The sequence below is a fragment of the Macaca mulatta genome, chromosome 14, assembly GCF_049350105.2.
Source record: "Macaca mulatta isolate MMU2019108-1 chromosome 14, T2T-MMU8v2.0, whole genome shotgun sequence".
NCBI lineage: Eukaryota > Metazoa > Chordata > Mammalia > Primates > Cercopithecidae > Macaca > Macaca mulatta.
Genome location: NC_133419.1, coordinates 16,388,779 through 16,416,309, shown reverse-complemented (window position 1 = coordinate 16,416,309; position 27,531 = coordinate 16,388,779). Strand labels below are relative to the sequence as shown.

The following is a 27,531-nucleotide window of genomic DNA, read 5'->3' as shown; positions in this document are numbered from 1 at the left end:
AAATCACTGGTTTCCCATTGATCCAGATTTGTACACAGCTATTTCTACCTAAGCTGTGTCTCCAGACACAATTTTGCACTAGTCGAAATGAATATAACCTCGATGACTTGTGAACTGAGTAAGAAAATTGGAAATGGCTCTAAAAGCAAATCAAGTGTACTCTGCCTTTTTTGCAGGCAAAAACAGTGACTCATGAGCAAAATGAACATTGGCTTCAACTATGTGCAGGAGAGAAAACTACCTGTGGAGAGGAAAGGTGGGCAGGGAGGATGTAACAAAGAAAATTATAATGTAAACAGCAACATCCCCGCCTTAGACATGCATACAATTTTAAAGTTTAAAACTTAACCTCATGTCAATTGCCTCCCCCCACCACCTCCTGCAAAAGGCACCAATATGGAGATTCTTTAGAATTTTCATTCACCAACTGAGAAAAAATATATATGCTCTGGTCTTTCCAGTGTTTGCACAATAAAAGAGCACTTCCCAAAATAAACCGTGAAATGTTTGCATACATTTTGGACTACTGTGAAATACTAAAATCAAAATGGACTCCTTGTAGCATATTTTTCATATTCATCAGTATGCACATATAAATAAACTAAGAATCAAGTCTCATTACAGGGATAGTGGGACAGAACATTTGAAATTAAGATCTTCCTAGAAAATCTAGCCTATACTGATTCCATGATGACATCCTAAAACATTTTATTTTGGGGCCAGGCACGGTGGCCTGTAATCCCAGCACTTTGGGAGGCTGAGACGGGCGGATCACGAGGTCAGGAGATCGAGACCATCCTGGCGAACACAGTGAAACCCCGTCTCTACTAAAAAATACAAAAAACTAGCCAGGCGAGGTGGCGGCCGCCTGTAGTCCCAGTTACTCGGGAGGCTGAGGCAGGAAAATGGCGTAAACCCGGGAGGCGGAGCTTGCAGTGAGCTGAGATCCGGCCACTGCACTCCAGCCCGGGCTACAGAGCAAGACTCCGTCTCAAAAAAAAAAAAAAAAAAAAAAAAAAAAAAAAATTTATTTTGGTAAGGAAAGTGTCAAGCATGTTTTTTTCTGCAATCCTCTTAGACGCCTCATCCATTTTATAGATGAGGAAATTGCCCAAGGTCACATACCTAAATAGATAGCCAAGTAGGGATTAAATATAGTCAGCTGGCGGAAGAGACCAAACGTGGGTTCTCAGGAGACTTAGTTGAAAAGGAGAATATCTCATCACATTGTCCTTGTTCAGTTATCTACTACTTCCATTGGATTATATGTTTCCTAAGTGTGGAAACCTCATTTTATCATGTTTATCTTTATGTTCCAAATGCCTAGCTCAGTAACTATCTGACACCTAGGACATAATTCAAAATAAATAATGAATGTGTGAATAAATACACTATTATAAGAGTAAGTGGCTCATATGCAATTTAAAAACTCTTTTATCATTTTATTTTATTTTTATTTATAATCGACACATAGTAATTGTATGTATTTATGAGGTACAGTGTGATGTTTCAATGCATATGTACGTTGTATAATGATCAAGTCAAGGTTGTTAGCATATTCATCACTTTAAACATTTATCATTTCTTTGTTGTAACATTCAATATCCTCTCTTCTAGCTATCTTGAAATATATAATACCTGATAATACCTGATTGTTAGCTACAGTCACCCTACTGCAGTGGTCCTCAATCTTTCTGGCACCAGGGACCAGTTTCATGGAAGACAATTTTCCCATGGACCAGTGGGTGGGGGGTGGTTTCAGGATGATTCAAACACATTACATTTATTGTGCACTTTCTTTCTATTATTATTAGATTGTAATAATGAAATAATTATACAATTTACCATAATGTAGAATCAGCGGGAGCCCTGAGCTTGTTTTCCTGCAACTACTGGGTCCCATCTGGGGTGATGGGAGACAGTGACAGATCATCAGGCATTAGATTCTCATAAGGAGCATGTAACCTAGATCCCTCACATGTGCAGTTTACAACAGGCTTCGTGCTCCTGTGAGAATCTAATGCTGCAGCTGATCTCACAGGAGGCAGAGCTCAGGCTGTAATGAGAACGACGGGGAGCAGCTGTAAATACAGATGAAGCTTCCCTTGCTTGCCTGCCACTCACCTTCTGCTATGCAGCCCAGTTTCTAACAGGCCACAGACTGGTACCGGTCCGTGGCCCGGGGGTTGAGGACCCTTGCCCTAATGTGTAATAGAATGCCAAACTCATTTTTCCTGTCTAGCTGTAACTTTGTACCCATCGTATGCAATTTGATGGAAAAAACACAGAGCACTGATGGGGCCCTAGAAGGGGGGACAGAAATTGTTAAGTATAGTTTGTGACATGTTGAGGCTTAAGCATCATGAACTATCCATATATATATATAAAATATATATATATCACATATATATCATGTATATATGATATTTCATGATACTCAAGCTCAACGTGTCACAAACTATACTTAACAATTTCTGTCCCCCCCCTTCTGGGTGGGGAGGAGAGAGAGAGATCCATATATATATATATATGTACACACACACACACATATATATACACACACACACGTATATACACACACACATACACACACACACACATATATATATATTTGGAAAGTCCCCACTCAGGCATATGATTCAGGATATAGACTCAGGCTGGAGGGTTGCAAGAAGGTTAGGGAATGTTAATTGGGAATGAGATGGGGGTTGCTAAGAAACAACTGCAAAGAAGACTATGGAAACACAATGCTAATGCTCACAGATATTCAAATAAAGAGCCATCCCCTTCTACTACAGATGTTTGGTGTCCAGACCAGCATGCTCCTACAGAAATACAATGCACCACATTAAAATGACACTTGCATTTCAAATTTTCTAATAGTCATATTTAAAAGGTAACTTTATTACTCCACATATATTCAAAATAGTATTATTTCAACATGTAATCAATGTAAAAATTATTGATGAACTATTTTACATTCCTTTTTTCATACTGAATCTTCAAAATCCAGTAGGTGTTTTATGCTTACGGCTTGTCTTTATTCGGTCGCTTTTCAAGTGCTCAGTTGCTCAATAGCCACATGTGCTAATGGCTATTGCATTGGACAGAGCGGACTAGAACATGCATAGACTGCTTGCTAAGCTATGTCAAATATGCAATAAAAAACTACTACTGCTGCTCATTCTTCTGTAAATGATTAACATAAAGGAGGAAAAACTGAATATCCCAGCATGCCAACATTTTACATACGTCATCTCATAACTCCCCAGACCACCCACAGAAGTAAATGTGCTTATGTTATTTACCGGAGATAGAACTGAGCCTCAAAGAGGTTGGGTGACTTGCCCAAAACATGCAGCAGTATTTATACATCCAGTATATGTAACCAGGTTGATGTGCCTCCAAATTATTTGCTCTATTAAAATTTCAGACTTTCTATGGTAAAAAAAAAAAAAAAAAAAAAAAAAATCACAAACAACCTAATCAGAGGTGACTCAAGCTTGGCATCAGCTAAAGTCTTTTTATTCTCATTTATTTTTGTATGAGAGCATTGAAACCGAGACATGCAAGGATCTGAGCCAAGCCCCCCAAGGAGATCACTTCAGATCCTTGATTCTTTGAAACACTCATTGAAGTAAGATACCTGGGGCCGCTTCTTTTTCCCCAGAACTAATTAAAGTCTCGGAGCTAAGTCTTCTTTATATGTAAAATAGAAACAATTCTCTCTGCCCCACCTACCTTCAGCTTTTTTTTTTTTTTTAATGAAGATCAAATAAGAGAAGGATGGGAAAACATTTCTTTTCAACCAGCTTTTATGATTTTCATTACCAAGACTTTTAGCCTAAAATTGAGTTTCTGGATCAGAGATTTATTTCTTTGTAAGCTATGAGTGCCTCTGTCCGATGAGTCATGCTGTGGCTCAGCAGTGGAGGCAAGCTAGAGAAACTCAGATGTCTTATTTTGACTTTGGGGATGCATGCAGAAAACTCTGAGAGTGAAGGGTATTTCAGGAAAGAATTATTTCAAGTAACGAGCCCTCTCTTCTCCTCAGGGCCTGTCAGCAAACTGGTGGAATTACCGGCACTTTCAACATCACGTAAAGCCGAACATCTACCCCAAAGACCCGGATATTGACATGGGCCCACTTTTTCTGCTCGGAGATTCACAGCCTGTCAAGGTACACTTAGAAATCTTGAGCACTGGGGAAATGTTCCTGGAAGTGGTTCCTGGAAAGGCTTACAGCCTTGCCTTGGAAAAATCAAGCCAGAAATTCTGGCTTCACACACAATCTGAGAACATTTCTCCTTCTTTTAGGCTCAAAATATAGATTTGAAATAACTGAATCTGGGGCTGTAAGAATACGAGGGCATTTAGAGTCGTAACCTTTAAGTCTATGACCTTAAAGATCATCCAGTCCAACCTCCCACAGCAGGAAATATGGGAATCCACATTACTCTGTTTGAGCAATCTCAGTGACAGATGGGTCCCTGCCCAGTGCCTGTCATTTTCTCTGAGGCAATACAAGCCAGTGTTAGATCATGGAACCAGATGACTGAGGTTGCAATGACCGTCTGAGGTTTAAACAGGGCGTGGAGAAACATTCACTGAGAGAATATAGGTCAATATATTCAATAAGCACTAGGTCACGTACATTCACGTACCTAGTTATCTCAACTAATTCTAGCCCAGTTAGAAGACTTTACACTGTTATATTTCCTTCATGTCCATTTTGGTGCATTTATACATGAACTACAGCCCAAATGCCATGGAAGAGAGCTAGAGGTCTCACCTCTAATTTGAGCTTCTTAAACAACAGAAAAAGTGGGGGGAAGTCATCTTCAGAATTTCTCAGTTAATGATTACTTGTTAAAACTTCAACTTGAAACCATCATGTAAAGGACAACATCAATTACCAAGATTTTTAGGAGGGAGTCTTTCTTTTTTTTTTTTTTTTTTTTTTTTTGAGACAGAGTTTCGCTCTGTCACCCAGGCTGGAGTACAGTGGCACAATCTCGGCTCACTGCAAGCTCCACCTCCTGAGTTCATGCCATTCTCCTACCTCAGCCTCCCGAGTAACTGGGACTACAGGTGCCCGCCACCACTCCCAGCTAATTTTTTATATTCTTTTTTAGTAGAGGTGAGATTTCACCGTGTTAGCCAGGATGGTCTTGATCTCCTGACCTTGTGATCCGCCCGCCTCAGCCTCTCAAAGTGAGGAGGGAGTCTTTCTTAAGCACAGGAGGTATAAGGATAACCAAAGAAAAGTGCCTCCCTTCAAGTGAAGTACCTGAGAGTCAGATACTTGGGAAGAGGTTGCTATCTCCTAGAAAAACTAGGAGTTTTATAAAAATAAAACGGTGTAGCCTCCTCAGTTGTTGCCTGTCTGGTCCATTAACCAAAAATTGTGCAACTTTTTGAAAGTAGTTTTTTTCATATTTGGGAGACTCACACTTTTCCCTAGCTGAAAGAGCAAACAAGGTCTCTTGCTTTGAAAAAATTCTTGGTGATGTGATCACAAATCAGTTGCTTTTGACAATGATTCCGCAAACACATTGGACTTCCCTGATGTTTGTGGATTTCTATGATCATCATTAGAATTGTAAAGTATTCATTTCTCCAATTGTCCCCTCATATCTCCCCTTCCTCCTACAGAGCAAGGGAGTTTGTCTCAGGGAAGTTCGTGAAGCAGCTTGAGTTCAGACATGCCTTCTGTAGAGCTATTTTCAGTACACAGGCTACCTCTTCACAAACAATAGAGGTTACTCTCCAAGTTCTCAAGCTGCTCCTGGGATATCCCTAAAACTTTAGAGTTCTATGTAATATAATTTCAAAGCTACTGCACAAGACGTTATTTAAAATTATTTATTTAAACTCTAAAATTCAGTACTTTCACATCAAAAGCATTTCTAATCAGCCCTGGGCTTTTCCTTTCTTCCTTCTTTACTGTCTGCCTTTCTAACACTTTATTCAAATGTTAAGTTTCTTCAGCAAGCATTTATTAATACTTCTATGTCCTGTGCTTATATCCTGGAAGACAGAATCCTACTTTGAGGTGATACTCACAATCTGTCCATTACGGTTTGTTCACTCCCACACACTTCCAACTAGTCCCTTTACCATGTTTCCTGCTACTAAAATGTTTAAAGGTTTAGGAATAACTGCAAATAGCTATTACTACCTTATCACTATGATATTTCTTATAATTTTTGACAATAAGAGAAGGAAGGACCAACTACACAATCCAAATACAAGAAATCTATACATAGGAGGAAAGATATCAAAGGAAAGGAGAAAGCAAGAGTCAAACACTGCCCAGAGTTTTAACTGAATGAACATAGGCAAAAATACAGAGTGAGTGTGAATTATCATTTATTCATTAATTCCTTTAATAAACATTTATTGAGTGTCTGCTAGATACTAGAGATAGAACCATTACTTCTATCCTCCTTTCAAAGCGTTTGCTGCCTTTGTGCCCTGAATATATGCCAGATTAACTAAGGAGACTCCTAGAAAATGAATCAAATTCTCAGTAGTGAATGTAATATTATAATTATATTATGATATAGTAATTATATAATGTATAATAAATATTATATGTACTATCATCATGGGCTAAAATAATAAATGATAGTGTGACTTCCATGATGAGAACATAAAAGAAGAAAGATGAGACAGATAGGAGGGGCCATGACTATATATTTTATCGTATTACCATTTAGTATCTTTTGGATGAATGAATTTAAAAGAAAATTCTTGACTGTGATGAATCAATCACACATCTGTTGGATGAATGAATGAATATGGAGCAGAATCCTAAATGCCATAGTTGAAGAAGCACAAGAAAAACTCAGAAATGTCCCATTTCAGTGAGCATTCCACCTCACATAAAGAGAAAAAAAATTCAAAATGATTCCCACAGGAACAAAAAAATGATACGATTCCCACAGTCCAGTGGAATATTCCATTTGTGATAGAATTACCCACATATAATGAAAGCAAGACGACGCCACAATATTTCTTCCTCCCATCCTGGTTCTGGTTCTTCTAGTGCCTCAGACTTGAAAGCTAATGAACACTGATCAGATGGCTCTTTCCATAACGATTTTAGACACACACACACACAAGCATGTGCACACACACACATACACACACACACATACACATGCATCCTTGAGTGTGATGACCAGAAGTATGGTCTCTTATTTTTGTTTTATTCTCTCTCCATTCAGTACGGCAAGAAGAAAATCAAATACATCAACTATGAAAAGCAGCACCTGTACTTCTACATGGGTGAGTCTCCCAGAGCCACATTCCTTATATCCCATTTCCTTGAAGCAAGTACTTGTCAAGGCAGAAGTCATAATTGGAATGCTCTCACAGAGACCAGCCCACGTCCTATTGCTATTGAGCAAAGCAGCATGTCTTATTTCAGACTCCCTGGGGTGGAAAGCTGCAAAGGGAGATGGAAAAATAAACAGCCTTTTTAAACAGCACCTCATCACTCTGAGAGTTGGATGGGGAAGGAGGGAGATACCCAATGAGGGAGGGAAGCCAGGCTCCCAGTCAAGGGACCTGCATCTAGGACTGTCATTCTGGAAAGACCAAACATCTATCAAGAGAAAAGAATAATGGTGTTTGGGTAGGGAGGAAGTAGAGATGGGGAGATAAATCTGAAGCATTGACAGTGTGACACCAGAAATGGAGAGGCCGGGGAACAAAGGGCACCTGCAGTGCTCTTGTGTGGAAGAAAGCTGTCTGCTCCCATGACCTGCATATAGCTGTGGGAAGGCATGAGACATATATATCTGAGTGTGGGCATGTGGGTCAAGTTTGAAGGAAAATACAGGTAGCTGCGTAAATCTGATACCAGTAAAAGAACATCATAAGCAAAGACTGCTCTTAACCAATATCAAACTCATAGCAGCTCACAAAAAAAGCTTTCAAGAAACCCCCAAATCTGCCCAACTAAAACATGTATCTGGGGAATAAACCAAAATCAGGGAAAGAACCAAACATTTCCTGTAGTCCAGTTGTTCTCAACCAGAGCAATTTTGCCTCCCAGGGGCAATGTCAAAAGACATTTTTTTGGTTATGGCAACAGAGGAGGAGGGAAGGTATTGGCAGTCAGTGGATAGAAGCCAGGGATGCTGCTAAACATTCTGCGATGCAAAGGAAGCCCCTCATAAAAATAATCATCTCACCCAAATTGTCAGCAGTGCTGGGCTTGAGAAACATAGTTGCGATGATCTGACTTGCCCACATGTAGGCCACAAATGGCCACCCCTATCATGTCAGAGGAAGATAGCAGGGGGCAAATTTTTTGAAGTGTGAGGTCGACCATCACTGCTGGATCCTCTACAGTGGGAATTCAGCCTTCCCCATCCTGCACTCGTCACCTGCCCCGCTGCTCTTGCAAAACCTAAAAGAGGAATGAGGACATTGGTGCCCCATTTTTAAAAGGTAGCTGATTCCCAGCCTGACTAGATGTGTGTCTGCAAAAGAAAACCCTGCTGGAGTTTCTTCTCTGAACTCTCCTGAGAAACATGTGTTTACCTCCCCTGTCTGAAGTGGGACAATATCCCCTTACCTTATGAGAAATGAGGGAATGGTGTGAATTCACTGCAAAATGGCCACTTCACAAACCACCCTACCACCACCAAGAGCTGCTTTATTGTGGCCTTTCCCAGCAAATGCTAGCTTAACATCTCGGGTACAAATGAGTCGTGCTCAAACTGTCAAAAAGAAACAAAACCAGACAGTTGTTAAAGGCAGCAAGACAAATCCTATTCAGGCTATCGCACTAGGGGAGAGAGATTTCACCATAAACCGAGCTTAATTCTCCTGACGCAAAAGTGAGAGAGAGGCTTTTTAAATGCTGGAGCATGCTAAAGGAAAAGTACTGAAAGACACTGGGAGATGGGGTGGGGGTGGAGGAGCTGGTTGGTAAGATTTGTCCAGACTGTCTGTGTCTGCTAACTGGTACTTATTAAAGGTAGGCTCCTATCCTCCCAAACAGACTGACGGATAAGAGCCCTATCCTTCTTGATGACTACATTTCAAAGGGATTGTTACCAGGCCCTTGAGAAATACATTTCTGGAGTGTAGAAGCTACATCTCAAAAGAAGACACAAAGGATTTATAATTGTCAGTGTCCTAAAGTAAATGCTCTATAAAAAGGGGTGTCAGGTGCCTATAGTCAGACACTGGCCAGAATAAACAGTAAATTATTTTGGCAGCCCTGAGCTTTCTCAGGTAAAAACTTCAAGGATGCTGGGATTATCCCAGAGAGATAGCCTTGAGCTTTGAGGAACTATGCTAGCGTTCGTTCAAGTTTCTTCGTGTGGAGAGTGGATGAAATCATTTGTGCTGAGAGTCTGCAATTCTCGTAGGCCAAGGATGAGGCCTAGTTGAGAAGAGGGCTCAAAGGATCCTAACCAAAGTTTGACCAGGCAGACAGCCTTTGTCAAAAGCCAGAGGATCTCCTTAAGGATCCTCTGTGCCTGGGAAGCCTCAGTGATGCTGGGGGAAAGGCAGGTAAATAACTCTGACCAGGAAACGAGTATACCTTCTTCATCTCTGACACCTCAACACACTATAATGGGGCTAAATCCCAAAGATCCAGGGAGACTGAAGGACTCCAAGGAACTTGAAAACACTTGAAAGCTGGTAGCAGAAGCTGTTCAGGGATGCCTTCCTCAAAAATGACTCAAATCTCCCAAGCTTTCCTAGCTTCTTTGAGGCAGCTTGAACCTGGAGCTACTGATCTAATTCTTAGCCCCGTCTTTTAGACTTGAAATGTCCATTGCAGTCCAGGATGGGGCTGTGGATCTCCACTTGCATCTTTCCTTGGGGCCAGCATTCCAGGAATGCTGCATTAAGGAGATAGACTCCTGCTCACTTGCACTGGGGTCACATTTTTAAATTAATACATTTACTGGATTTATTAAATAAATGTATTAAGTACGTTATAAAAATACAACACAGTAATCACAAAACAGATGCTGGATCATCCTAATACCAAAAACAGGGAGAGACAGAACAACAAAATGAGATTTTAGGCCAGTACCCCTGATGAACATCAATGCGAAAATCCTTACTAAAATACTGGCAAACCAAATCCAGCAGCACATCAAAAAGCTTATTCACCACAATTAAGTTGGAATTCAAGGCTGGTTCAACATACACAAATAAATAAATGTAATCCATCACATAAGCAGAACCAATGACAAAAACCACATGACTGTCTCAATTGATGCAGAAAAGGTCTTCAGTAAAATTCAACACCCCTTTATGCTAAAAAAAACTCTCAATAATCTAGGTATTAATGGAAAGTATCTCAAAATAATAAGAGATATTAACGACAAACACACAGCCAATATCATACTGAATGGGCAAAAGCTGGAAGCATTCCCTTTGAAAACTGGCACAAGACAACCTCTCTCACCACTCCTATTTAACATAGTATTGGAAGTTTCTGGCCAGGGCATTCAAGCAAGAGAAAGAAATAAAGCATATTCAAATAGGAACAGAGGAAGTCAAATTGTCTCTGTTTGCAGATGACATGATTGTATACTTAGAAAACCCCATCATCTCAGCCCAAAATCTCCTTAAACTGATAAGCGACTTCAGCAAAGTCTCAGGATACAAAATCAATATACAAAAACCACAAGCATTCCTATACACCAATAATAGACAAACAGAAAGCCAAATCATGAGTGAACTCTCATTCACAACTGTTACAAAGATAAGAAAATACCTAGGAATACAACTTACAAGGAACATAAAGGATCATTTCAAGTAGAACTACAAAGCACTGCTCAAGGAAATAAAGAAGGACACAAACAAATGTAAAAATATACCATGCTCAAGAATAGGAAGAATCAATATCATAAAAATGGCCATATTGCCCAAAGTAATGTGTAGATTCAATGCTATCCCCATCAAGGTACCATTGACTTTCTTCACAGAATTAGAAAAAACTACTTTAAATTTCATACGGAACCAAAAAAAAAAGCCCATATAGCCAAGACAATCCTAAGCAAAAAGAACAAAACTGAAGGTATCATGCTACCTGACTTCAAACTATACTACAAGTATACCAAACTATACTACAGTAACCAAAACAGCGTGGTACTGGTACCAAAACAGATATATAGACCAATGGAACAGAATAGAGGCCTAAGAAATAATGCCACACATCTACAACCTTCTGATCTTTGACAAACCTGACAAAAACAAGCAGTGGGGAAAGGATTCCCTATTTGATAAATGGTGTTGGGAAAACTGACTAGCCATATGCAGAAAACTGAAACTAGACCCCTTCCTTATACCTTATAAAAAATTAACTCAAGATGGACTAAAGACTTAAACATAAGACCTAAAACCATAAATACCCTAGAGGAAAACCTAGGCAAAACAATTCAGGACATAGGCATGGGCAAAGACTTCATGACTAAAACACCAAAAGCTATGGCAACAAAAGCCAAAATAGACAAATGGGATCTAATTAAACTAAAGAGCATCTGCAGAGCAAAAGAAACTATCATCAGAGTGAACAGGCAACCTACAGAATGGGAGAAAATTTATTTAATCTAGCCATCTGACAAGGGGCTAATATCCAGAATCTATAAGGAACTTAAACAAATTTACAAGAAAAAAACAAGCAACCCCATCAAAAAGTGGGCAAAGGATATGAACAGACACTTCTCAAAAGAAGACATTTATGCAGCCAACAAACATATGAAAAAAAACTCATAATCACTGGTCATTAGAGAAATGTAAATGAAAACCACAATATGATACCATCTCATGCCAGTTAGAATGGTGATCATTAAAAAGGCAGGAAAAAACAGATGCTGGAGAGGATGTGGAGAAATAGAAATGCTTTTATACTGTTGGTGGGAGTGTAAATTAGCTCAATCATTGTGGAAGACAGTGTGGTGATTCCTCAAGGATGTAGAACCAGAAATACCATTTGACCCAGCAATCCCATTACTGGGGATATACCCAAAGGATTATAAATCATTCTGCTATAAAGACACATGCACACATATGTTTATTGCAACACTATTCACAATAGCAAAGACTTGGAACCAACCCAAATGCCCATTAATGTTAGACTGAATAAAGAAAATGTGGCACATATATACCGTGGAAAGCTATGCAGTCATAAAAATGGATGAGTTCATGTCCTTTGCAGGGACATGGATGAAGCGGGAAACCATCATTCTCAGCAAACTAACACAGGAACAGAAAACCAAACACCGCATGTTCTCACTCATAAGTGGGAGTTAAACAATGAGAACACACGGACACAGGAAGGGGAACATCACACACCAGGGGCTGTTGGTGGGTTGGGGGTTAGAGGAGGAATAACATTAGGAGAACAACCTAATGTAGATAGATGATGGGTTGATGGGTGCAGTAAACCACCAAGGCACGTGTAGACCTATGTAACAAACCTGCACGTTCTGCACATGTATTCCAGAACTTAAAGTATAATAAAAAAAAAAGGATGCTGGAAAATATTTAGAGAAATGGGAAGATGGTCAGGATATGCTTTATTTTTAAAGGTAGTGTACCAAACAGTACTATAGGTAGCATAATAGCAATTTTTAGAACATATATTAATATATCTATATTCAAAATGTTTATGGTAATATTTGGGTAGTAAGATTACAGGTGATTTTCCTCTTTTTACTTTTATTTTAGTTTCAAGGGTACATGTGCACGTTTGTTATACAGATAAATTGTGTGTCTCAGGAGGCATCACTACTCACAATAGCTAAGACACGGAATCAGCCTAAAGGCACATCAATGGTAGACTGCTTAGATAAAATGTGGTATGTATACACCATGGAATACTACACATCCATTCAAAAGAATAAGATAATGTCCTTTGCAGCAATATGGATGGAGATGGAGGCCATTATCCTAGGTGAACTAACGCAGGAACAGAAAACCCAACACTGCATGTTCTCACTTCTACGTGGGAGCTAAACATTAAATACACATGAACACATTCTGTTTATTTATTCAGCATCATTTTTTGTTCTATTTCAGTTGGGCTCCCACTCCTTATGCCAGTATATTTCAACCTGCAATCTATGCAAGTGATGTACCTTCGAAGATATTGGGTGGTGAGTAATGTGGCTCATTCTCTGAAACTAGACCAAGTAGAAGAGGGAAAATGAAAATGCTGTGTCCTCTCCAGATATAGCTTCCTTGAATAACAAGGCATAAGATTCAGCCAGAACGTGAAGGGACCCCAAGCCAATGAAGCAGAAATGAAATCATGTTCAGGGTGTATAACTTTCAAGTGCTTTTCTCTGCAGGACATCGCCTGGGTTAGCAGCTTTTACATCCGATATTTCATCACATTTGGCCCATACTATGGAATCTTTGGGACTGTGTTGCTCATCTATTTGGTCAAGTAAGAATACTATTTTATTTTGGTAATCCAAATGATCCTCGTCAGATCCTTCCCCATCAGAGCTATTTGTCATCAGTTTTAAAACAGATTAGATTATGACATCATGCCCCATTTCTTGCAGCTGAGGTGTTTTTAAGCAAATGTGAAAAAAATTAGTTCAAATAGTTGAATAAGACGAGCCCTTTGCAAAAAAAATTTGCCCAATCCCCATTTTTACCCACGTCCTGGATTCTTAAAGGAAGCATTTCAATTGAATCCTAAATCCTTAAAACTGTAATCTAGGTACACATAGAAATCCCTACCAAAGAATGACAGGGAAGGAATTTTTTTTTTAAGTTATTTTATGACTAGAGGTTTTCCCAATGCATTTTTTGTTTGAATAGTCCTCCCAATTTTCCAATGTAATCCTCCCTCATTCTGTTGTCAAGTTATTCTAAGTCCTAAATAATTATAAGAATAATGATAGCTACTATGCATCAGACACTTTGTTAAAGGCTTTACATGCTTTATCTTATTTGATGTAATCCTCACACAATGCTGCAGTGTAGATAGTATCATGCTCATTTTTCTGCTAAAGGAACTGAAGTTTAAGGAGATTAAATCATAGGCCCAAGGGCATGTAAGAGCAAGTAAGAGCCAAGGCCAGTGCCGAAACAGAACTTGAATCCAGCTCTTATCTGACAACAAAGCCCAGGCTGTCAACCAGTTTGCATGTGCCCTTAAATTTGATCTTTGCACTAGAGCTACAGAAAACTTTAGAAGTTCTGCTCCCATACATTTGGCAGTCATGTGGCTGAATGCTTAGTGTGTCATCTCTTGATATAAAGGTCTTTCAGAGAAGAAAAAGAAAGATCACCATTTTACTGGAAACTTTGAGTCTCTTTCATTTCCTCCAGTGCTCAACCAGCTCTACCAGGGGTTATGCAAGCCCAGTGCTTGCTACTGAAACACCCTAAACAGTCATCACTTCCTCCTTTTATTCCTCCAAAAGGTTTCTTGAAAGTCCTTGGATTGCATATGTTACCCAGATGAGCCACATACCAATGAGAATGAGCACAGAGGAGAACCGAGACTGGCTCAGCACTCAGGTAATGATGGAGTTCCTCGGGAAGAATCTTTCTAACCACACTGATTTAGAACCCGGTCCCTCCCTTGACACACGGGGATTATGGGGATTACAATTCAAGATGAGATTTGAGTGCGGACACAGGCAAACTGTATCAGTGGACAATTTGATGGGAAGAGGGCTAGGAAATGGGTGCTAGTTGACAGTTGGGGAAGAAATTATAGGGGTGTGGAGAATGTTCCCAGTCCACCTTTGGGTGGGGCCACAGAACCCATCAAGTCATGAGTCATGCATGGGTCCAAGTGGGGACAGTCTGAAAAACATCTCAAAAAATTAATCTTAGGTTCTATAATAGTGATGTTATCGACAAGCACAATTGGGAAAGTCGCAAATCCTGTCACCTCTGGCCGCATGACTCCTGAGCAGTAAAGAATTATAGAAACTATGCCTCCATCTTATCAGAATTCAGGCCCCTCTCACAATCCTAACGTTATGGCCTTTTATTAGTTATACAAAAGCAGTTTAGTTTTGGGAAAGCCTACTATCATCCTTGCTTTAAGGTTAAACTACAAAATAAGTTCCTCCCAAAGTCAGCTTAGCCTACACCCAGGAATTACAAAGGACAGCTTGGAGATTAGAAGCAAGATGTAGTCAACTATGTCAGATTTATCTTACTGTCATAATTTTGCAAAGGTGGTCTCAAATATTTTCTTTGTTTGACACTTGGGCTCATTTATAACTAATATAAGCTTTTTCTTTGCAGGTCTTGGCCACCTGTAATATTGAACAGTCCTTTTTCAATGACTGGTTCACTGGGCACCTGAACTTCCAAATTGAGCACCAGTGAGTAACAAGAATAGTCCTTAGTAGGGCAAGTGCAGTCACTTATAACATCCCCATATATAATCCAGATCAGGCCCTAGGCTGAAGGTCTCAGAGAACCAGCATTTTCTACAGGCTGCTATCTTTCTATTAGCAATGATGGGGAAGAAAGGGAAGGAAGGATGGAAGGAAGGAAGGAAGGAAAGAAGGAAGGAAGGAAGGAACGAAGGAAGGAAGGAAGGAAGGAAGGAAGGAAGGAAGGAAGGAAGGAAGGAAGGAAGGAAGGAAGGAAGGAGAGAGAAAGAAAACAAGACAGAGAGAAAGGAAGGAAGGAAAGAAAGGAAAGAAAGAAAGAAGAAGGAAGGAAGGAAGGAAGAAAGGAAGGAAGGAAGGAAGGAAGGAAGGAAGGAAGGAAGGAAGGAAGGAAGGAAGGAAGGAAGGAAAGAAAGATTGTGAGTAAATAGAGTGAAATCTTGGAAAAGTGCCTGTGATTCCATTTTCAGATACCTGCAGGCTTGAGAAGTGGGTAACCAAGTTGTGTTGAAATTTAATTTAAATATCTATCTCTTTAGATCTGAAGTTATAAAATAATCAATGATAAAACCCATTCCCTGACGCAATATTCAAATGGTATTGGCAATACTTTGCCAATGAGTCAGTTAGGTGGCCATAAAATAAAGAGAAAATGGTAACACTTGGAGAGTTGATCTCCAGAATATTCAAGGGAGAGACTGTCCACATCCTCTTTACCTAAGCCATATTTTGGATAGTCAGAGAAGGAAAGAGCTCTTACACCTGCTCATTTAATTTTCTCATCCTTTCCTTCATGTTAGTTCTTAAAAGTCTCAGCAAAACAAGGAAGGACTATTATTCACATTTTATCAAAGATTAAGTTAAAACCCAGGAAAGTCACCTGGGTGATTAGTGGAAAATCTTAAATAAAAATCCATATCTCCTCACTCCTTATTCCTATCCCAGGACTTTTTGCTATATGCCATGACTAGAACTTATTGAATATTCATCTATTCATGGGATAGGAGTTAGATGGTGTTTGGGAACCTCCGCCTAGTCTCTTTGCTAAAACATAACAAGAGTCACCTTTACTCCAGTTCCCAATAAGTTCCTCATCTTCATCTGAGACCACCTCAGCCTGGACCTTTTTGTCCATATCATTATCAGCATTTTGGGCAAAGCCATTCGATAAGTCTCTAGGAAGTTCCAAACTTTCCCACATTTTCCTGTCTTATTCTGAGCCATCCAAACCGTTCCAACCTCTGCCTGTTACCCAGTTCCAAAGTCATTTCCACATTTTGAGGTATCTTTTCAGCAACATCCCACTTCCAGTTCCAATTTACTGTATTAGTCTGTTTTCACACTGCTGATAAAGTCATACCCGAGACTGGGAAGAAAATGACGTTTAATTGGAATTACAGTTCCAGATGGCTGGGGAGGACTCAGAATCATGGCGGGAGGCAAAAGGCACTTCTTACATGGCAGTGGCAAAAGAAAATGAGGAAGAAGCAGGAGAAAATGAGGAAGAAGAAAAGCAGGAACCCCTGATAAACCCATCAGGTCTCATGAGACTTATTCACTATCATGAGAATAGCAGGGGAAAGACTGGTCCCCATGACTCAATTACCTTCCCCTGGGTCCCTCCCACAACACGTGGGAATATGGGAGATACAATTCAAGTTGAGATTTGGGTGGGGGTACAGTCAAACCATATCAGATGGATAGAGAGAAAGAGAGAGACAAAGACAGAGACAGAGATGGGGGACAGGGGTATCTTCAGCTCCCCTAGGTAATTCAAAGTGATAGACAATCCATACCTTCATTTGACATGGCAAAATATAAACATATTCAATGAAGATAACATTTACTTTGTTAGCATTTCCCAAACATTCACCACCCACTTGGCTTGCAGAGGTGTTAAGAGATAAGGATATTTTGGCCGGGCGCGGTGGCTCACGCCTGTAATCCCAGCACTTTGGGAGGCCGAGGCGGGCGGATCACAAGGTCAGGCGATCGAGACCACGGTGAAACCCCGTCTCTACTAAAAAAAAATACAAAAAATTAGCCGGGCGCGGTTGTGGGCGCCTGTAGTCCCAGCTACTCGGGAGGCTGAGGCAGGAGAATGGCGTGAACCCGGGAGGCGGAGCTTGCAGTGAGCCGAGATCGCGCCACTGCACTCCAGCCTGGGCGACAGAGCGAGACTCCGTCTCAAAAAAAAAAAAAAAAGAAAAAAAAAAGAAAAAAAAAGAGATAAGGATATTTTGGCAGCAGGTTTTTAACTTCCCAGAACAGCCGTATTGTGCAAGGTCAAGGTTGGGTCTGCATTGCTGATATAGTTTTATTTGGTAACAGAAGGAAGAAAACTCAGAGTTTTTCTTTAGGTCTAAATTTTATATCCCTTGTATCTTTCTCCAGTCTGTTCCCCACAATGCCACGCCATAATTATCACAAAGTGGCGCCTCTGGTGAGGTCACTGTGTGCCAAGCATGGATTGCAGTATGTGAATAAACCCATGTTGAGGGCGTTTGGAGATATTGTCAGGTAATAACATAATTTCTCTTGGCTCACAGCTCTCATTTGTCTTTACTGCCACTCCCCAGACTATTCAGTGGCTTATGAATCATTCATTTAACAATCATTTATTAAGGGTCACCTGTGTGCTCAGTGTGGATACGCGGCACCATAGGGAACCGTATCAACAACAACAAAATAATGATAATGCTGACCTTTTATCTATAGGTACAGCTTAGTGAAAATGCTTTACTGTCCTACTAAATTTCAAATTTCTTAAAATCAAGGCTGTATATTATTTGCCTTTCTATCCCCCACAGAGCTTCCTACATGTGTTAGAATTTAAGTAGTGGGAGGAACTGTCAGATCATCTGGTCCAGTGTTGCAAATTTAGAAGCCTGCAGGGTCCAGTGGGGTATAAATGTGCAGCTCAGGCTGGGGTGATTAATTAAGAGTAGTGAGGCATGCAGAAACTGAAAATCCATACTTATCCTTAGGCATTCACATACAATTTCCTAAAGAATGTTGTGCTGGTTAAATTAACAACCAGTAATCTGGGTTTAATAACTTTCTCTTTAGTTTAGGATTGAAAAAAAAAAAAAACAAACATCTCAAATGAGGCCAACAAGGCCAGGCCTGATCTGATCTGATCCCTGACCAGTGCTCCAGCTTCAGACTCTCCACCACACTCCTCTTTCTCTGTCCCCCAGATAATTTCCTCCAGAAATTAGTGCAATTGGCCTACCTTAAGTTGCCGTGAAACTCCCTTCCCTAGTTGTCTTATCCTTTTGCCACTTTTTCTTCTGCCTGGAATGTTCCCCCAAACCTCCACCTCCCTTGACATCATCTTGTCAATTGCCATTCTTTCTCCAAGGCTCAATTCAAATGCCTTTTCCTCATGTCCATCTCCTCTGACCCTAAAACTAAATTAGTCGCCTGCTCTTGCAGCACCTGGTTCTCTTCATTTGTGAAGTTTATCACAATTGTATTCAAATAACATATTGGGTAATAAATTATTTAATATGTATCTCCCAAGCTAGACCAGGAATTTCATGTGGACAGGACTCACATCTACCCTACTCATTGCTGTACCACCAGAGCCTAGAAAAATGTCCTCCATATTATAAAATAGGGTTGATAGATAAATATAGGATGGGTGGATTTACAGGTATATAGGCTCAGAAAAGAATAAAATGAAAGAAAATCTCAATGTTCTCCATAAAGGAAAGGTGAATTCACCTGCTAAAAACAATTCAGTCAACAGAATTGGTCAACAGAGGATGACATTTATCAGATGTAGCTGAAAATGACAACATTGTTCTGAACCAGGCAGAGGAGCAAATTCCATTTAAGAGCTTTCTTAACATTACAGTCTCACCTCCTGATGATCTTGTTTATTCCTTCCACAGAGCCTTGAAGAAATCTGCAGCCCTCTGGGTGGATGCTTACTATGAAACATGATGCCAAATGTAGCCTTGATACACATGTAATTGCATCTCTGATGAGGGTTGGTGCATGTGTAGGAGCTCTTCCCTGCTTAACTGGGAATTAGTTATCACCATTGGTATACCTGACTGTGCTGTTCTAGGAATATGAATCCCAAGCACATGTGATAACCCCTTCCCTAAAAGTCTTCTTTGCAAGTAACAACCTAGGAAACACAAGATGACATTGACCAGGGTTATAAAAGGGAAACAGAGCCCAAAATTTTTGTTTTTTCACTAGAACCTTAAACTCAGTCCTCCCAATAGACCTTAGTCAGATCATCTCAGTCAAGGGTCAGAAGTACAAGAACCAGGCAAAAGTTTTATGGATGAAGTGGACAAAGGGAGAAGTTGGCCAAGAGAGCCATCTAACAGGGTACTTTGGAAATTAGTGCAATTGCTCTTAGAAAAGAATCATATGTGTAAGAAGTTCCTCTTGAAGCACAAACGTTTTTTACTTATTTCTTTTCATATGTGTGAACTTCTTTTTCTTTAAAAACTGAATATAATTAACATTAAAATTTCTTCAAATATTTCAATATTGACTTCAGATCTTCATTATTGTAACTGCATATGTGTCATTAATGTATATATACATTTTCTTTCCAAGTAGACAAATTAAAATATCTATGAAATATCTTAAAAGAACTTCCTACATCTAGTCCTAATAGCAACAGATCAAGCAGGTTAATGTTCTGTATTTAAAGACGTGTTGTGTTTCACTAAAGAATAGACTGTGTTTTAAGTATAAGATTTTGTTGCCTACTCCCTACCCACCATGCAGAACTACTGTACTTTGTAATTGAGTTACCCGGATGAAAGAAAGAGTTCTGTTTTCTCTAAAGGAAACTCCAGGCATTGATAAGGCAGTTTTCAAGTTTGACACCAAAGTAAGCATGTCTTAGAACAAGAGGGCTTTCTCTCTCACAAGAGAGGGTTTTAGTGCTAGAAGGATAAGTGGACACTCTTAGTAACATGCTGATCTGTAGTGTCTAAACTTTTATTAAAGGTTACCTTAGCTGCAGAAAGCACAATAATGCAAGCTTGCTTCCCCAGCTCCAAGCAAGTCGGTGCTACTGGATTAGCTGTTGCCTGAAATTGTACCAGTATATATTCATTCCCTTACTCCAAGCTCTGCAAAATACTGTTTTAGCTTTGTTTGTTTCTCAATTAAATCCCTACTAGAAAATAACACATTAAATCACTCATAGCTCCTGGGGACTTAGCCACACATGTCAAAGTTAGGAAAACAAAAACTGGTTGTCTGGGAGGAAGAGGCATTATTAAAATGATAATGGCTAATATCAAATAGGAAAGTTGGGGAGGAGACGAAAAGAATAAAAACTATTTTGACTTCATGGCTCTTCATAATAGGCAGGCAAGTGCCCATATTCCTCCTGCTGGTGGATTTCAGATGATTTCTCCTGCCTCAGTTCAGGGTTACAAGTGGGAGTGGGCTCAGTGGTTGGCTTTTTCTGTCTCCCCTGGTCCAAACCAGAGACTCTTAAGCACTGCTTGTTCTCCTGATTACTTAGAAATAGCAACTCGACTCTCCTTGGGCAAATTTACTATCTCAAACGTGTTCCCCACTCAGTGTTAAAAATAGCCCACTTTGTAAATCTCCAAACATACTTGATTACTGTGTATTTTGAAGAAAGTTGGGATATTTAGACAGATCATATAAGGGAACATGAAATCAAAAAAGGTGCTTGGGTCAGACTCACATTTGTAATCTCAACATTTGGGAGGCCAAGGCAGGAGGATCTCTTGAGTCCAGATGTTCAATACCAACTTGGGCAACATAGAGATTTTTTTGAGCAACTAGAGTTTTTTTTTTTTTTTTAAGAGATTCTGTCTCTCAAATAAATAAGTAAATAAATAAAATTCAAAATTCAAAAAAGGTGCTAGACTATCCTATTCTGGGCTCTTCTTTGCTGGGAGGTTTTTGATTACTGCTTTACTGTAATCATTATTGACCTGTTCAGGTTTTCTTTCTTCATGATTCAGTCTTGGTAGGTTGTATGTTTCTAGGAATTTATCCATATATTCTAGGTTACTCAATTCGTCTGTGCATAGTTGTTCACAGTAGGCTCTTATGATCCTTTGTATTTCTATGGTTTACAAAAATGTACAAACTCAACCATGTGTTGTTTAAGGATTCATAAATATGTAGTAACGTGATAAAGAGAAGAAAGAGAATAGTAAACACCAAAAGGAGGATCACAGTAGGGGAAAGGTGCTAGGTAAGAATGAAAATGTATCAGTAAGGTAAATTTTAATTTGCTTAGTAGGTTGTTAGTTAATTAAAATCATCATTTTTCTGAATTCACTATCTCAACTGTTGTCTCTCTCTCACCCTGTGGTGACTGGCATTTACACTTGGTGAAGCATTAGCCATATTTTTATTGTTTATTCAATACACTTTCCAGAGGAGGAGAACCAAAGCCTACTGCTTTCACAGCTTTGAATACCACTGAGCACTGAGTTAATTCAGATGACTGATCCTGCAGGTCATTTTATTTCTAACCTTCAGGCTATAGGGCTCCACTTTATAGGCATAGGAATGAAAGTGGCTTCATCAACCAGGCTCATGTCTCTTTCCACTAAGTGACTCCTGGCAGTTATGTTATAGCCCTATCTGAAACTCTTCAATGGATTCCTATGACTCTTGGAATAAAGTCCAAACCCCAAGACTGCCCCATGGCCACTACCCACCTTGTACCACTCTGGCTCTTGCTATCTCTGTTTCAGCCCACTGGCTCTCTTCAGGTCTTCACACTCTTTTCTGCCACAGGCTCTTTGCTCCTGATCCCAATGGCTGAACCATTTTGTCAACTCTCTTGCTCTCACTCCATCTCACTTGGTCAATCTGCCACTCACTTTCAGATCTCAGCACTATTATCACGTCTCAGTATAGCTATACCCACTATCCCAGAGTGCTTCCTCACTAAGTCAAGGCTTCCTGTGATATACTCTGTAGCAATTACAGTGGATATAATTTTACATTAATTTATGTGGTGTGTTAATTTGTTTGTCTCCCTTTCTAGCCTGCAATATCCATGAAGCAAGGATTTCTTGACATGTTAGAGACACTCAGTAAAGATATGCTAAATGGAGAAAGAAATGAATGGATGGATGGATGCTAATTCTAAGAGGCTACAGAAAAAAATGTCCTCCTTGGCCTCTCTCATGGAAATCTATCCTTTTGTTTAACAGCTCACCAAAAGAAACTTCTCCTGCTCCTTCATTTTTATGTCTGTACCTTAAGCTTATACTGTTTACCTAGAAAACCATTTAACGTTTTCTTATTGCAAGAATTTTCTGATTCCAAAAATATGTTTATGTAATTTCTTCCAATTAGATAGATAAATTTAATTAAATATATGAGAATAATTCCATATTCTAATTTTGATTTTTTTTTAATTTTATCATGGTAAAAACACTTATTATGACATCTATCCTATTAACATTTTTAAGTGTAAAATACAATATTGTTTTCTATAGGCACAATATTGCGAAGTCGATCTCTAGAAATTATTCCTCTTGCATAACTGAAATTTTATACCTGTTGATTGGCACTTCCCATTTCCCCTTCCTCCAGTCCCTAGCAACCACCATTCTATTTTTTCTTTCTGTGAGTTTGACTATTTTAGATACCTCATGTAAAGAGAGTCATACAGCCTTTAAGGTTAATTTATATTGTTGCTATTATAAGATTTCCTTTTTTCTTAAAGCTGAATAATATCCCATTGTATGTATATACCACATCTTTAATTCATTTACCCATTGATGGACGTTTAGATTCTCTCCTCACTGTGCCTATCGTGAATGATGTTGCAATGAACATGAGAATGCTAATATATCTCTGAGATTCTGATTTCAATTTTTTTGATAAATATCCAGAAGTAGGATTGCTAGATAAAATTCTCACCAATATTTATAAGGATCTACCATCAATAAGTACTGATATATACCCTTCATGGGCATTATTCCATTTAATCTTCAAAACAGGCCCATTGGGCATAGGTACTGTAATTAACTTCATTTTTTTAGATATAAAACCTGAGGCTTAAGGAAGCCAAGCAATTTGCCTGAAGTTGCAGGTAGAAACTGGTAGAGTAGAGTTTCAGACCCAGGAATATCTGACTCCACAGTCAATGCTCTTTAATTCCCATGCCAGGAAATCCAAAGTAAAAGACAAGAAAGTGGCATATATTCAAGCCAGGGAAAATTCATCTTCTTTACAGCTATCACAAGGAAGTGGCATAAATTCAAGCCAGGAAAAATTCATCTTCTTTATAGCTATCTTCATATGACTTTCCCTGATCCTGTTTTCTCTAAAACTTCACTCTTCTTGACAGAATTAGGTAGTGAGAATTTGCCGGCATTTTTAGTTGGACATCAAGTAAGAGTGCCTGGATTCGAAGTCAGAAGTCTAGACTCTAATTTCAGTTTATTAACTTAGTATCCTACAGTGAACTTGGCCATGTCACTTACACGCTCTGTACCTCAATCCCCACATTTGTATAGGTGTGATGCACAATATTTCCTGGCGTATGTGCATCATAGGATGATTGTGACAATTATGTGAAGTAAGACAAATGGAATGGTTTTATAAGCTGGCAACACCCATTCACATTATAGTTACTGATGTTCTATAATGAGAGTTCTTCCCATCCTAAATCCACAAAAAGCATGAAAGGCCACAGAGTCACCGAGACCTATGGGATGGAAAGACACTGAATCATTTTAACAATGACAGAGTACCTTTCCCCAGAGGCTTATGAGAGGCGTATGAGTCACAAATGAAAAAATGATTTCTCCTGTTGCAACAAGTAACATCCATGAGTCATCTTGCACCTTTGACTGTAATTAATCCCCTGGTACCCGCCTGCAGATCTCAGAGGCTGTGGGGCAGGTAGTAGAAAGCCGAGATTCTGGTTATCCAAACTTCTGATTAACCATGTGAGTGCACAATTCTTATTGTTGGCAATCTTACCAATGGTGTATAATATAATATTTGTTGCCTAGTCGGTGTAAATAAAGGATGATCTTGTCTGCTTTCTTGCTAGTCAGAGACACTTCTGGTACAATCCTAAAAGTGCACAATGCATAGGAAATTAAACTCGAGCTCTATTGAAGGCAGAGATATACTCGGTTATGTTTTCTTTCCCAGAACTGTTTATGAAAGTTTGAGGCCAGGCGCGGTGGCTCACGCTTGTAATCCCAGCACTTTGGGAGGCTGAGATGGGCGGATCACAAGGTCAGGAGATCAAGACCATCCTGGCTAACACAGTGAAACCCCATCTCTACTAAAAATACAAAAAAATTAGCCAGGCGTGGTAGCGGGCACCTGTAGTCCCAGCTACTCGGGAGGCTTTGGCAGAAGAATGGTGTGAACCCAGGAGGCAGAGCTTGTAGTGAGCCAAGATCGCACCACTGCACTCCAGCCTGGGTGACAGAGCAAAGACTCCGTCTCAAAAAAAAAAAAAAAGAAAGTTTGAAAATACAGCAATGTTGAAATAATTTTATAGTGAATATCTATATGGCCATCACGTGATTTCAACATTACTATTTCATTAAATTTCCTCCATCCCATGTCTATTCATCTATTCATCTCTCAATATATCCATTAATCCATTTTATTTTGTATGTACTTCAAGTAAATGTCCTGAGAGTGCTTTTAAAACTAAACGTCAAATAATTTAGACAACAAAGTATCTTTTTCCTCTTCAATAAAGAATTGGTACAAATTCAGAAAACTAACAAGGAAATTCTAGACTTAGACTTGACACTTGACCAACCGGACCTCATAGACATCTACAGAATACGCCACCCAACAACCACAGCGTCACGCAATACACCTTTATAACAAACCTGTACATGTACCCCAGAATCTAAAATAAACGTTGAAAAACAAATTGGGAAAAATTGTGTAGCAGTCACATCTCTAAGAAAACATAATGTAGTTATCATTTCTGAAAAATCAATTATTAACTCCCCACAGATTAAACCTTCTCATATAGAGAGAGATATCATATATAGATATATGTAGATACCTATATTCTCATATATATCTACTTACCTCTCATATCAGAGAGAGATCTAGAGAGAAATATCTATGTAGCTATCTAGAGAGATAGGTAAGTAGATAAATAGATGTCTATATATAAAAATATAGAGAGGTATAACAGAGATATATATGAGATATATATAGATATCTTCATGATCCTTCATATATATCTTTATTATTCTCTTTCATTTGTAACATTAATTGAGCACTTACCATATATCAGGCATTGACCTAGGTGATATGAATGAAGAGTCAGAAGCCACACCTCTAGGAGTTTATAGTCTAGTGCAGAAGGCAATCAATAAGCAAGTAAATGGAAGAAAAACCAAGATGATTACATTTGAAGAAAATAAATAGGATGATGTGAGAGAGAATGATAAGCAGGGGACTAGATTAGTTCTGGAGGTCAGGGAGAGGGGAATCTGAGAATATTGAAGGAGACTGCCATGACATCCTGAGAAGCAGAATCATCAAAGGCAAGTGCAAAGGCCCTGAGGCAGGAACAAATTTGTGTTCAGACAGCAGAGTAGGAGGCCTGCGTGACTGTAGAACCGTTTGCAAGGTGGTTTCCTCACTATTACTTAAATTTCATTCCTCCATAAGTATGGTTGGCCTTGGCTTTTTGAGCATTTGAAATAATCTTCTATTACTTATACAAGCATTGTTTTCTCTGGACACTCATCCCAGATTTAAATTACCAATTAATATTCCCTTTATAAGCTCTCATGCCCTGTGCACCTCACTGATACAAATGATCTCTGCCTGTGCCACCCACGAGACTGAAAACTCCACGACAACAGTGACTCTGTATACTGTTATTCACCATTTTATCCCTAGCAATGTACCCCTAACTATAAAATCCTTAGCATTTTACCCTAACAATGAACTGGGGTCCATTGTTTGGCATAGAGACATAGAGTGGGTGTTCAATGAATATTTTAGTAATAATTAGTTTGTTAGTTAATTAGAGCACTGATAGATAAGCCTAGAATTGAATTGAGCTCATATTGGGGAAAAAAAAAAATCTAAAATTCTAGCTGAAAATTTGTGCTTGGCTTGGTAGACCAGAAGGTTCCATAGAGAAGAATACAAAGAAACCTGCCATGAGATCCTGATGGGCAAGATCATGAGAGGCAAGTACAAAGGCCTGTGAGCCAGGGCATAGTTTAATTGGAATTGAGCTCTGGGAAGACCTAACTTAAAACCACAGAAAGGAAAGACTGGAAGAGTGAATAGCGTGGAGGTGGGAAGATCAATGAAGTTGCTATTGCGAAACCTGGGTGAGAGATAAGGAGCTTGGCTGATGGTAAAAATATGCAACGTAAGGGAATACATAGAGACACATTGTGGATCCTGAATCCATAGAACACGGTAAGGAATTAAACATTCGGGGGAACCCAAAGACACCCCAAAGTTTGGATTGTAGGTGGCAGCAAAGTAGAGGATGAAGAAAAGTAGAAGGTAAAGCAAAAGCGAAGGGCTGCTTTTAAGCATCTTGAGTCTGTGGTATGAAAAGAAAACCTAAATGAAGACGCATAGCAGACAACTGGAGAAAATGTCCTTCTGGATCCTAAAAGAAAAATAAGGACAAAAGATACCAACTTGAGCATACTCCCCAGAGAGTTCACTGAGGAAAATAGCAGAGAAGGAGACTTGATTTGACAGAGAATCTTAAAGCTGTTTTCACTGCAGAAGAGAGAGAAGAAAACGGGATCAGTACCCCAGAGAGTTCACTGAGGAAAATAGTAGAGAAGGAGACTTGATTTGACAGAGAATCTTAAAGCTGTTTTCACTGCAGAAGAGAGAGAAGAAAGTGGGATCAGTAGTGATAAAAAAGGATTAGCCGAGACCTAGCAGGAAGCATAAGACAGTGTATGATGCAGAAGGTGGGAGAGGAGGTGGTTTAGAGGTATGGCTAATAAACAAAGACATATCCTGAGAGAAGGCATTACAGATGCAAGCCCATTTAATTTCATGTTTGACCAACTTTGTTCAGTTTGAAAAAATTGAGTTGGGTTCATACCGAAAAGAAACTAAACATCCAGGCTGACGAATGTATAGTGGATATGTTGCCACTGTATCCTAAAAGGATTATTTTGCTAATGTTTGAAAGCTTCTCATCGTTTTA

At 39.3% G+C, this 27,531-nt stretch overlaps 2 protein-coding genes across 2 annotated transcripts in view; one reads left to right on the top strand and one right to left on the bottom strand.

The window, feature by feature from the left end:
• Positions 1-19,869, top strand: part of FADS2B (fatty acid desaturase 2B) — a 38,944-nt gene extending 19,075 nt beyond the window's left edge. The window contains exons 5-12 of the mRNA XM_015114172.3: positions 4,055-4,180; positions 7,233-7,293; positions 13,066-13,142; positions 13,338-13,435; positions 14,427-14,523; positions 15,265-15,344; positions 17,751-17,876; positions 19,256-19,869. Of these exons, the coding sequence (XP_014969658.3) occupies positions 4,055-4,180; positions 7,233-7,293; positions 13,066-13,142; positions 13,338-13,435; positions 14,427-14,523; positions 15,265-15,344; positions 17,751-17,876; positions 19,256-19,307 (717 nt within the window). The 3' untranslated portion in view covers positions 19,308-19,869. The remainder of the gene's footprint in view (positions 1-4,054; positions 4,181-7,232; positions 7,294-13,065; positions 13,143-13,337; positions 13,436-14,426; positions 14,524-15,264; positions 15,345-17,750; positions 17,877-19,255) is intronic.
• Positions 1-27,531, bottom strand: part of OR5AP2 (olfactory receptor family 5 subfamily AP member 2) — a 244,724-nt gene that overhangs the window by 136,475 nt on the left and 80,718 nt on the right. The gene's annotated exons all lie outside the window — the stretch shown is intronic.